Genomic DNA, 12,925 nt, shown 5'->3' with positions numbered 1-12,925 from the left:
ATAAATATTTATGACAAAAAAGATTTTAGTAAAGGTATATTGAAAACTTTATTTACAAAAAGTTTAGTTTATTAAATGCCTAGTATTATTTGAGTATTGCTGAGCGGAAACCTTTTATTTACTATTAATATGAAGTAAGTAAAAGTCATATTTTAATGACTTGCAATAATTTGCGCCGTAAATGTGTAGCGTCTTCATTCTGTTCTACACATTGCATCATGAATAAACTACACTCTGCAACAGTATTTACTAATAACTTATTTTATCCCAAATTTTTCATTCGACTACGATGAAATTTATCATGTGTGATTATGAAGCCATTTCATTTTAGAACTAACTAGTGAAGACTTAGAATATGACGTAGCTCTTCCTTCATGGATAAAAGTCCGTTTATTTCTATTTTGGTTTTTCTGGGCAGTATTTATCATAATGCTTATCTTATTAATATTGATCTACAGTTTCATAATTCCGCCAATGTGATAGTATATGGAAATAGATTCGTCGCAAACGGTATGTTTTCTAGAAAGTTAGATTGTTTTTCGTTTACAAAACATACCTTTCCATCACGATAAAACTGATAAATCATCAAAATAGATAACGATTAATATATGTATATTTTTCAGGAAATAAATTAAACTCCATTAAAGGACAAAGACTTGTGCAAAAAAAAGTGCAAAAGTTATAGCGTGTAATATAAGAATATAATTAAATAAAATTTAATGTTTTATATTTAATTTCAATGTTGAGTACTTTTATACACATATTTGCAGCTGTACGTTGCAGAGAAACTTGAAAAAAAATCGACACTGTAACAAAAATTGTAAATAACATATGTAGTTGTAACTACTGATGATTAAAAATATCTCTTATATTTGATCTAATCTTAAAAAATTAGTGATACTGTATCTGTCTTATTCTCTTCGGCTTTTTATCCAAGTCAAGAAAAATAGTAAAACAACTGTTATTTAAAAAAAAATTGATGTTAACTATATTTTTATTATATCTTATAAATAAAAATGTTTATGATAGAAAATTAAGTTTTCATATTAATTTACTTATTTATTAACCAATTCGCTATCTGAATATTTAAAACTGTCAGTCTTATGGAGTAATTATTTATTTGGCACATTTGAACTGTGAAGTAATTAAACTTATGACTTTGTTTTAAACAAATAATTAATGAATTCCTATATTTTTATCAATGGGAAATACAATATCAAGGCAATTTTTCTTAGCAAGTTTCACAAAAATTGAATTCGTGATTCCATTCATTCCGTTATTTCTTTACACTGTTATGTTCATGTATTTTTATTCCGAAATATTATGTTTCTTCATTTCAGTTTATTTTAGTTCTCATCGAGCTTATCGGTTGACGATTACATTGAAGGAGCAATAAATATTTATAGCACAGTAGTTTCAAGAAGGTGAAAAACCTATAAATATATAAAGTAACTTAATTTAAATCAATATAATTTTTATAATTTTATATTGAAATAGTATTGCATTTCTTAAACTGTATATTTGAATAAATTCATATCTCAGTCGATACGTAAACGTTCCTTTCCATTTCAATTATAAAGAATAATTAGAAAATAGTTTAGTGTTGTAACTTTTCATACAACTATTTTCATACTACTACTATTTTTAGTGTTATAAATTTAGTACTCAAAGAACAATTGAAAAAATATGGTGTACAATATATAATAAAATATACAGTAGACACGCTTAAAATATTATACAATTATATTATATAGTACAAAATGTATCCTTTTAAAAAATAATCATATACATTTTCAGCTTTTAAACGCAATATCACAACGCTATATCATTTTAATTGATAGATAAATATGAATTATCTAAAGCGAATGTAATTTTGGTATTTTATAGCGTGTACAGATTTTGTACAACTAATTAATATTATATTTATTAATTTTTTTATTTCGCCAGGACCAGAAAGTGTTAATATTTCTACTAAATTCGAGGCTCAAAATTAATTAATTAAAAAATGCCTTGAATCTTTTGAAAAGCAAATTCAAATTAACATAATTTCGTCACGAAACGAGATCAATCGACTCGCGCATGCTCATTTTACAGCTCGTAATGGGACACCAAAACAAAGGCAAAAGAAAAGAAAAACGAGATCACTGTCGGTGGCAACCCTGTTACAGTGTATATAAATTCTCCATTGTAAAATATTCGGTTGGCACTGCATTACGGGATTTCATTGTAAGAACGTTCCAGTCTCGTGACCCTCACACGACCTCAAGAATTTCAGAGCCTCGCCCGATCCCTATAGTGGTTCAAAAGACTAAGCAGATCCTTTGAAATCGTAAGTACAAAACATATTTCATCATAAATGTCAAACATATTTCATCGTAAATATCCTCAAATTCCCACGAGAAAGAGAAAAATAATGGGTACGAGATAGAGCAGGTAACGGTCTAGCCTCAAAGATTGACGCTAACCCACTGAACCCTCTCTACACGTGGCGTGTACATTTATAACTCCTTGGCTCTTGGACAGGTTTTATTCGGAGTGAAGAGGATTGCGTAAGCATCAGAAAGCAAGTGAAAGGAAATGGAGAAGAGTGGGAGGCTAGAGGCAGATAGTAACGGCAGCGTCGCCACGAAGGAGCAGGCGGTCGACAGTGACGCCTTAGCGCAGCAAACGTACAAGCAATTGCCCGACGAAGACGTCAACTGGCAAGCTCGTAACAGCACATCCGACGAAAACAGCAAGGCCACCAGCATGGGCAAACCTAATGGCACAGATGTCGAGCTCGACGATGGTGCTCAGGAACGGATGCTCAAGGATGATGTTAAAACCTCGGTCTTACCAAGTAAAGACACATCCGAGGTGAATACTGACCTTTTTGCCTTATAATGACTGCTCACTGATAATGCATAAAGATTTATGACTGATAAACCTCATGTTCAAGTGCTTGTTTGTAGTCACTTTTATACTTTAAGCTTCTTTGTTTGATATTAACAAAATTTGAGTCATTTGTTTAAAAATTTTATAACAATTATATGAAAGATAGATTTGAATAACTCAATTATATAACTTACTTGATTGCCTTTTACCATGTGTTCTCTTTAACGCTTGATAATACAAGCTTTTGTATAGATATAAAGGTTGCTCAATTATTTTATTAGTAGCTGAGATTCTTAAAAGGAAAATAAGCATAAGTTCAATACAATCTTTTTATTGCATTAAATAATTTTTTTTTAATTTTACTGTCTTGAAAAAAAAAATTACTTGAAAATTGATAATCCTTATTTTTTCTGAATTCACCATGGCGTTTTTCAGGTTAAATTTATATCAGAAAATGGAGATGCTAAAATTGATATTGAAATAGTCAAGCAATCTTTATCAGGAATGGGAAAAGCTGAATTAATGAAATATGCTAATGATCCATTTTGGATCAAATTAAGATGGTTTTTATTCATTGCTTTTTGGCTTCTCTGGGCTGCTATGTTAGCTGGAGCTATTGCTATTATTGTAATGGCACCAAAATGTACTCCTCCAACTCCGAAAAAGTGGTATGAAGAGAATCCTATTATTAAATTAGATCCATCAGATGCAAATCCAAGTAATTTAGAAGGTTTGAAAGCTATACTTGTTAGTTTTCAAAAGAATATAAAAGCTGTTTCTCTACATTCAGTTTTGAAAGAGTCAGCACCTGGTGAGTTATCAGTATTTCTAATACACTTGTATAAATGTATCGTGAGCTTGAATGGTTATCAGTATCAATCGATTATCACACAAACTACTAACAAAGCCAAACATACTTGAATATATCTCTTAAAGATTGCTAATTTTACAGGTCATATAGTAGATTTCAGGGATCTAAAAATAGGCTCTATTGAAGAATTCCAAAAGTTTGTTCAGCTTGCTAAGAGTAATGAACAAAATATTATTTTGGATATAGATCCAAATCACTCTTCAGATCAGCATGAATGGTTCAAAAAATCTATTGAAAGAGAAGAGCCATATATCTCCTATTATATATGGTCTGATGGAAAGAAAAGTCCTAATAGCGACATATTACTGCCACCAAATAATTGGGTTTGTATTTCAGATGATGACCAAAATATTTGTACTTATTCAAGTAATATTTATCACTTATTTTTATTTTATTTATTCTACATTGTAGATGAGTATAAACGGAGGTTCTGCATGGACATTCAATGAAAAGAGACAACAATTTTATCTTCATCAATTCAATTCTAGCCAACCTGATTTCAATTTCCATAATTCAACTGTTATTAATGAATTTTCTGTATGAACTAAAAAACAAAAGTTAGCTTTACAATTAATTTGAATTTCTTTATAATTTTCCTTTTTGCTTGTTAAACTAGGAAATATTCAAACACTGGATCAATTTGGGCGTTAAAGGATTTAGAATCGCTAATGCTCGCCATTTAGTAGAAGATAAAAACTTAACAGATGATTCTACTGGTCTTGAATACCCAGCTGAATCAGCATCACATCATTCTCTTCTTCATGTGCATACGATCGATCATTCTGACAATGCTCATGTATTGAGGATATGGCGAGAAGTTGTTAAAAACCATACTAATGGAGAGGGGTATTTTTCTATATTTCTTATTTAAAATTGATAGTTCTTATTCAATTTATGCTAATGGTTTTCTTTTGTCTACAGTCTGTTTACAATGAGTGATGAAGTGCAGCAGATTTGGCTACAAACAAACAACAGACCAACAGCAATTGATATTCCTCAAACTGCAGATTTCTTCTACAATATCGATCCTACTGTGTCCGCTGTAGCTTTGAATAAAAGTATCACAGAAATTTTAGCCATAAAAGAAGCTCCTTGGCCTGGCTTAGATGTTAGTATTTTTAATTCATTTTTTGATACATATAATTACTAATTAATTTTGAAGGTATTAACCAGCCTTTGAATATTTTTACAGTTAAGTGGTAAAGCAGTTCCTTTGAAGAAACGAATAGCTGCAGGAGTAGCAGAAAGTTTAATTTTGATGACCATGCTTCTGCCTGTTACGCCTATCATAAAATATCACGATATTAGATCTAACAATACTGCTTTTACTACACTCCTAGAAACGCGCAAAAATTCGGCATTTTTGTTTGGAGATACTAAAACAGATGTTCTTAATAATGGAACTGTTTTTGTATATACACGGTAAGAATGCAATAAGCCACAGTTTATTTTTTACGTGATTTTTTTGTTTAGTATCATTAATTGTGATTCGATTTCCTGTAAATATTGATTGATATTGAAGTGATTATTTTCTAAACACTTGAATCATTAGGGATTATCAAAAGTTAGTTGAAAAAATGTATGATGCTTTTTAACATGAAAATTATTAATAATAAAGTAAGAATTATTTTGTGTGAATCAATTTAACAAACTAACAAAATTTTTCTTTGCTTTGTTTTATGTTACCTGCTTTTTGGGTTTAGAAATTGGTAAGTAACTTTGTTAAATTAATTGGTACATGCATTACGAAACAAATTACCTTACTGATCGTATTTTACAGGTTAAAGAGTGGTAATCCTGGATATTTGGTAGCTTACAACAGTGCTCAGCAGAATACTACAGTTGATATAAGTACTGTACCATATATGTCTAATGAAGTAAACATTGTTGCTTACAGTCACCCGTCTGATGATGTTTTATATAGCACAAAGTACGTATATAGATCGATTTTCTTACTATTATAGTTATGAAGTTGATATCCACCAATTAATTGATTTTCATATTTATTTACAGAAAACTAATGTCTAAAAACGTGCCAATGTCTCCCAAAAGCACACTGGTTGTGACTTTTGTGCCAAACAGCCAAGCATAAGTTTTTTAAGTTAAAGCTGTGATTGACTTGCATTTAAATATTTGTGTTCTAACAAAAAGAACTCCAATCTATATTTTTCATGGAGTCAACTTGAATGTGCATTGAAAAAGTAAAAAATAAAAAATACTTTATTTCTTACAACTTAGTCTTTTTTTATTTTTCTTTTCTGAATAAAACTTTAATTCGTATAAAAAGATTACTTATTAATTTATCCTAGTTACTTTGTACAAATTTTTACAGAAGACAATTTTTTTACATTGATTATTCGTTATGAATTTTATGAGGATCAGTAAATCTTGCGGTGAGTATATAGAACAATGCTGGCAATGGTACCAATGCTAACATTGCTGGATGAATAGTTGATCCTCTCAATGCTGCAATTGCTATTATGCCATATGCATGTAACAGCCAATGACCCAAAATCACAACAATATTTTTTATATCAGAAATGGAACTCAAGACTAGTGACTTCATAGTCTGAAAAGTCAATAATAGTTTTATTAGAAGTTTGGAGAATTAAAATATTTTTAGTGAAAAATATAATTGTTACCTGATTCAATTTGAAGGCAAAGTGTGCTGCATTTGATAGAACTGAGAGAATAATTGTTATGTATGGAAAAGAATAATCTGGAAAAAAAAATGCATTGTAATACATTACCACAAATCTAATACTATAAATTATATTAAATATTACATATTAGTCCACTTCCAACAGCGTGTAGCAATGCCAGAATTGGAAAAAAGTAAAGTGCAGCATAAATAGAAAATTTTCCTTTCTTTGGCAGAAATTTCCTTGCTATCAAGGGCCTTACAAGAAGCATTATTAAAACTGCAAAGGCATAAAATACAAACACCATTGTATACCTGAAAGAACAGAATATTATTTATTATATAATAATTATATATATATTTATAATGGTGATTGACATAAATTATTTAAAATCAGAACTGTATTCACATAAATCAATTTAAGGATGCAAACACCTCGTTAATTTACTCTGTGTATGTGTGCAAATGCATCTGTGTGCATGTGTGTGTAAAATATTTGATCTAACAATTAACAATACTCACAAAGGGTATACTGCCTCTTGAGTACAGTGTAATGTAGTTTCATAGTTCGGATTGGGATTGTGCAGTAGAGTATACCAATCTGATAATTTATAACTTCTACAAGATTTAATAGTAAAGGAACCAACTGGTTCAGTCAATTGTAAGGTAATAAAACAGGCAGCCAATATTTCAAGAAGAGCCGATAAATGCAGTGCTATGACTTCCTTTGGAATACTTCTCCTCATTGCTACAGTGTCAATACAGAACCAGTGGAGAACAAGTGCAAGTAGAGCCATGAAACCAAGATAGAGCCAGTCATAGAATGATGGTATTTCTTCACAGAGTTCACATGCTGAGAGCATATTATTTCGAAATCCTCGAGGACAAGCCCCACAATCTGACCAATTTCCATCTGGTAGTAATTCTCTGCCACAATATAAACCAGGACATCGAGTAAGAGTGTTCATTTTGTCACATCTACCCTTGGTCACCTCCAATTCATGTTTTTGTTTGTGAATTTGTTATCTTATCTGGCATAAATGTTTTTTACTATGAGAGAGTATACAAAAAGCTAGTTCACTGTGAACAAATAACTTTAATATAACATATGCGCTTCAATGAATTAATAAATACCTTGAAATAAAAAAACAGTACCTTAGATAAATTACACTTTCAGTAAATATTTCTGATTTTTAACGGTTATGTTTACGTCAAACTCAATAATTATTATCATGCTGACTCACTCGTGTGTTTTCTCTACAAATGGAAGTACTCAACAATATTTAAATTGCCATATTAATGTTAATTAATTATCACAGAAAGAATTAACAACAAAAAAAAAACTTTAATAGGTGTTTTCAGTTACTATAAAGATTGACACTGTAGATACAGTCCGTATATATAGCAGTAGAAAATACTTCTTCAGATACATACGTTCACTCCCTACTCTCGTCTGCTGTTCTTCCTTATCATCCAATCCAGATCACGTAATTCTTTATAATTTTTTTTTCAGGAATAATAATCAGAAAATTACTTTTATATAACAATAAGAAAATAGATAAGTGATGTTGTCGAAAATTTATCATGAAATATTTCGTATGAAGACAAATTTTCGTTAAAATTCAGGCAAGATGTTTGAAGGCTAAGCTTGTTGCATTGATTCGAATCAATGAATACCAAATTACATACTTGATTTATTTCATTTTTCAATCGGATGTGAGATTCACACTTCATGAACCATTTGTGATGGATAAATTAGACTTATAATTAACGCAAATTAATTTCTAGATACTAATTTGAAAAGATCAAAATTAAAATTGCAAGAAATAACGTTTATAAGCGTTTAAATTAACATTAAAGACACTTATAGTTGACAAAAAGCGTCAACGAACAAAATGTGTCGGAATTGCTCAAATTTGCCCACAAAAATATACGCATACGCGTAAAGTGTCGCCCTCTGTTCAATTCATAATTCGGCTTCGGCTACCATCGGGCGATGTTCTCGCGAATATTCGTGTAAGTTCGTTTTTGTCGGTGTCGAACCGTCAACCATGCTCTGGCGGCGACGAATATAGCCTTTGGATATTACTACTTTCGCACGAACAAACTACATTTCAGATGATTTTTCAAGAAGATGGCCGAGGGAGAATCATTAGCCAACTCCTCTTTTCGACCAGTATATGCGCGTGTTGTTAGCTACCGCCTTATTTTTCATCTAAAAGTGTATATTATAGACGATGCGTGAATGTATGTGCGTAGAAGTACGCGGGAGAGAGAAAGAAACAACGGCGCTACGGCCTGCGCGCGCGACGTACAGGGGGTTAAGTAGTTCATACACGCACAAGTACACACACAGAAACGAGTCGGTCGACGCTCGCAGGGTGTTACACTGGCAAGGGGGTGAATCGAGCGCCCACCCACACAAAGAGCGCAAGCGTGGAAAAATTTGGTGGTTGTGGTCGGGGGTTAAAAATCGAGTTGAGGATCTTTACAAAGTACGCAGAGTACAACAGTACAGCAGTATAGGCAGCGGAAGAGAGTGAATAGAGCAGCACAGTCATAGCAGGCGGAAGAAGGAAGGGGAGATAGAAGATTCTCTCTCTCTCTTTCTCGCGGAGTGTGCTCACATTACTAGGTGTGTGTAAGTGTGTGTACACCCACACGTCGACAAAGCGACGAGTCGCTCGCTCGTGTGTGCGCGAGAGATCCTAACCACGAATCTGCGCCGCTGGTACTGTGCTGCCAGTGCCCGAAGTAGTAGCCTAGGAGGAGCTGTTTGTAGAGGAGTCTACGGAACGGCCGAGTGACGAACGTGTAATTGCAAGTGTGTGTGTGCGTGCATTGCGAGAAGAGAAACGGGAGAACCGAAAGATATGTCGCAACATCGACGACGCGTCGTCTGAAGTCCGCCGCCGCCGCTCGATCATCCGCCTTCCGGCGGCCCTCGCCCCCGACGACACCGGAGAGAGAGAAAGAGAGAGAGAGAGAACTAAAAACGGACGCGCCGACATCCACACACACACACACATACACACATACACACGAACGTGAGTAGAGTACGTAATCGTCGAGAAAGAGAGAGCCTGGTTTCTCGTTGCCCGCATTAAAGTACTCGTCGTCGGCGGTGAGGCTCTCTCGAAAAAACATGAGAGGAGCAGTAGCAGCAGACTCGCCATTGCTCGCAGCTGATGGCGCTCGTAGCCGTTAAATGAAAGCGGCTGCGACGACGTAGGTAGAATTCGCTCGTTCTGTGTCGCGCGCGCGCTCGCGCAGAGGAGCTTTTCCGTTGTCGACACTTTCTCAGAGTCGTCGTTGTCGTCTCCTGCTCGGCCACTCGATCATTCTGCATGTGTATGTGGTAAGCGTGTGTGTGTGTGTGTGTGTTGCGCAGTGTTGCGTGCGCCCCTCCGAGGAAAAACGAAAAAAGATCACGAGAGAGAAAGAGAGTCGTGAGCAGCCCACACACGGACGAAGCGGCGGCAACGGGCTCCCTCTGTGTGCGCTGCTAGTCCGAGGTCTGAAGAAACACAACGAGCACGACTACGAGGAGAATCAACACGGGATTATTGGGGACACGTGGAAAGGACGCGCCCGGCGTCGGCGTACGTCGGCCAACGACTCTACCTCCGAGGCTCACAGAAGCAGTAGCCGTGCCAACGCCTCTTTTTTCAACCTCTTGACCTTCTCTCCCCGCTGCCACGCCAACCTGTCCCAAGGTGGATGCTATTTTGGAGCGAGTCACTAGCAGTCGAGAACGAGAAAGATACAGGAGAGCTTTTTGGAGCTGAACATAGACATTTTATTTTTTATGCAGATGTGTGTGAAGAGCTGAGTAGCATGGAAGGTTAAGAGACTCAACATGATTTTGCAGAGTCTGTGTTGAGAGCAGCAAGCCAAGTATTTGTTGTATGTTATACAAGTGCATCGGGTCTTATTTTTTGTTTCCCATCTACGTATCTGTGAGTGTGTAGTGTAGTTTCTGAGCTTGTAAAGCCATCATAGTCAGTAGTGAAACCAGCGCCCAACCCAGGCATGGACCCAGTCATCTTTAGCTAACACAGCCGAAAACTTGGAGAGGCATGAGTAAGAAAGCCTCCACCTCGACTGGCCACAGTGCCAACGATCAAGAGCCCAAAGATTCAAATATGTCATCAGTAACCTTTGTAGATCGGATAGATCCATTTGCCAAAAGATCCCTTAAGAAAAAATCCAAAAAGTCACAGGGCTCATCTCGCTACCGTAACTCCATAGATGTTGAGCTTCAGCAACTTCCTCTGCTCAAAGGTTGGTACCAAGTGGTCCAGCCACTTTTTCAATATGTAATTTTATCACAAATTATACATCCACTCACTTATGGGCAGCAGGGCCCTTTATAGAAAGCTAACTATAAATAAATACCAATAATAGGTCTTTTAATAGAACTTTCTTGTTGTACTTATAAAGTTCATGAAATTACTTAGTCATAAAGTCTTTTACTTAAAATCTTAAACTTGTACTGGTAATATTTCCATTCTTTGCAACTATAATAACATGATAACATCTAATTAGTATTTTAAAATAAAAAACTATGTACAGAAAGAAAAGCTTAAATTTCATGATGGGAAACAAGTAAAAAGTTTTTGGTTAACTGTTAAACCTAACCTAACATTGATTGGTAAATTTATTTTTAACTTTATCAGAACATAAAAAATTTACAATACTGTTCATCTTATACTCGTTACTAAATATTAATTCTAAATTGATTCTCATTATTAAGATGTTACATGTCAATAAAACGCTAAGTTCCAAATGTGAGAAGGTACAATAAAGTCATTGTAATATGTATCGTGCTATTAGTTGAACTTTTAAATAATTGAATCTAATACTAGAGTAAGTAACATCATATCTACAAGACCAAAATTAAATTTTTATATTTAATAATTGTCAAGCAATTTAAGTGACAAAAAGCAAAAAATAACACAGAAACTATACATTATATTTTTAAGGTAATGATTTGATTGCTACAATAAAGGAGCAATTTCATTTGTAGGAAAAAACTACATGTATTTTAATTTTGTCATCATCTTTAAACTAATTATTTCTTTCATAAAAACTATCATTTCTCATTCTATTTTTTTCTTTATTTGGTTTTTTTTTATCTTATCAAAATAATACTACAATTAGGAATGAATTGATTGTGCTCGCTGTAAAACCCTAATTTGTAAAAGAAGATTGTTTTATATTTTTGTACATTTCAAATTTTGGTATATTTGAAAAGTCATAATATAATAGAATATTTATTTGTATGTATAGTATTTATAAATTATTTGAATTTTCTTTCTATAAATGTATATTATCACATGTAAAAGCACTTTGAAGTAATTCAATTAGCAACAAGTAGTTTTCTTGCTTAGTCTGCATCCTTGATTGATCTGACAAATGACAGCGAAACAATTCTTTCAACCTAGCAAGAACAGTAGATTTCTGAGTTCTGGCAAATAGAGTTGAATCTTTAAAAAAAAATCTACTTTTAATTGTTGGCTATACAGATAAGTGATTGAGCTTAATTAATTGCTTAAATCTCTTTCAATTTGGATTAAATGTTTTCATGGTCTTTGGAGGAGATTGAATATTAATTGATCTACATGTTACTATGCACAAAAATGTCTTCTCTCATTTTTTGCCTACAATACATTACATTCAAATTGAATTTATTTTGCAGCAACAGTGGATTTTGTTTTCTTTCTACATTATTTATATTAAGTCGTAGATGTTATCACATAATATTTAAATTGTCTCATTCTCATTTCTCTGCCTATCAACAGCGTTGACAATACTTTTAAACCTCAGCAAATCTTACAAAACATTTCAATTTTTGAAGTTTCTCCAATGAATTTGCCCATTCAGACAGGAGCCTATACACTAGCTATACAGTTATTTCTTTTCTCAAAAAAACCGCTCAGTTATTCAAAGTACAAACGAACCAGGAGTAATTCGCGAGTAAACTTTTCGCGTATAAACAATTTCAGTTTACTATAATTCCTAAAAAAACCCTATATAATTTCTTTACCATCTCACAAGTTTTGTTTTCTCCAGCAGCAAGTAGAGCTTTCTTAACTGAACGCACAAATTAGCCCAAAACACTGGAAAATCAATAATTAATCTTGACAGGCAGCTGGCGCAGAATAGCCAACCCTTCGTATCGTCTCCGGGGAGTGGTGGCGGTGGTATTGAGCGCGTAATTACGTAAAGGTGTTGTTCACATTGGTCTACCGGAAAGATAAGCCCGCGCACGACCGCTGAAAATATAAAATACCAAGACACATCGGGATCTCTCTCGCGTTCGCAGTCCGATGATATCGGCTCGGACGGCCGAATTAAATCGAAGCAGCTGGCCGGCTTGACGTGCGGAAAGCGAGAAGGCGCTCATTCCCCGTTCGGGATTCGTAGAACTGCATTGCAAGCTACAGCCAGTTAGTCAGCTCTCGAGCGAGCGAGCGAGCACGTGGGGAGAGAGCGAGAGAGTGAGAGAGAGACCTTTCCCTCCATTTGCATCGTTT

The 12,925-nt window shown here is 34.2% G+C and overlaps 3 protein-coding genes across 5 annotated transcripts in view; 2 read left to right on the top strand and 1 right to left on the bottom strand.

Moving 5' to 3' along the window:
- The first annotated feature begins 2,121 nt into the window (after nucleotides 1–2,121).
- LOC131663472 (neutral and basic amino acid transport protein rBAT) lies at nucleotides 2,122–5,970 on the top strand. Its single transcript, XM_058933905.1, has 10 exons — nucleotides 2,122–2,329; nucleotides 2,524–2,856; nucleotides 3,310–3,685; nucleotides 3,827–4,068; nucleotides 4,157–4,282; nucleotides 4,362–4,591; nucleotides 4,667–4,853; nucleotides 4,938–5,167; nucleotides 5,526–5,675; nucleotides 5,759–5,970. The coding sequence occupies exons 2-10, from the start codon at nucleotides 2,578–2,580 to the stop codon at nucleotides 5,835–5,837; spliced, it is 1,899 nt and encodes a 632-aa protein (XP_058789888.1). The 5' UTR covers nucleotides 2,122–2,329; nucleotides 2,524–2,577; the 3' UTR covers nucleotides 5,838–5,970.
- Nucleotides 5,971–5,974: 4 nt separating this feature from the next.
- On the bottom strand, nucleotides 5,975–8,224 carry LOC131663473 (JNK1/MAPK8-associated membrane protein). The gene is made up of 6 exons (XM_058933906.1): nucleotides 7,821–8,224; nucleotides 7,542–7,643; nucleotides 6,909–7,466; nucleotides 6,532–6,701; nucleotides 6,388–6,464; nucleotides 5,975–6,314 (listed from the first exon to the last, which is right to left on the bottom strand). The coding sequence occupies exons 3-6, from the start codon at nucleotides 7,352–7,354 to the stop codon at nucleotides 6,099–6,101; spliced, it is 909 nt and encodes a 302-aa protein (XP_058789889.1). The 5' UTR covers nucleotides 7,355–7,466; nucleotides 7,542–7,643; nucleotides 7,821–8,224; the 3' UTR covers nucleotides 5,975–6,098.
- A 523-nt stretch (nucleotides 8,225–8,747) lies between these two features.
- The window catches only part of LOC131663620 (serine/threonine-protein phosphatase 2A 56 kDa regulatory subunit epsilon isoform), a 35,244-nt gene continuing 31,066 nt past the window's right edge, over nucleotides 8,748–12,925 (top strand). Inside the window, exons 1-2 of one of the 3 annotated variants that reach the window (XM_058934110.1) lie at nucleotides 8,748–9,433; nucleotides 9,778–10,670. In XM_058934110.1, the coding sequence (XP_058790093.1) occupies nucleotides 10,466–10,670 (205 nt within the window). In that variant the 5' untranslated portion in view covers nucleotides 8,748–9,433; nucleotides 9,778–10,465. Of the gene's footprint in view, nucleotides 10,671–12,925 lie in introns of all 3 variants that reach the window. The other 2 variants (XM_058934109.1, XM_058934111.1) reach the window with 2 other exon arrangements.

Source organism: Phymastichus coffea, unplaced genomic scaffold (genome assembly GCF_024137745.1).
Source record: "Phymastichus coffea isolate CEN01 unplaced genomic scaffold, Cenicafe_Pcof_1.1 PCOF00036, whole genome shotgun sequence".
Taxonomy (NCBI): Eukaryota; Metazoa; Arthropoda; class Insecta; order Hymenoptera; family Eulophidae; genus Phymastichus; species Phymastichus coffea.
The sequence above is the reverse complement of the archived record's forward strand: the minus strand, read 5'-3'. Positions and strand labels throughout refer to the sequence as shown.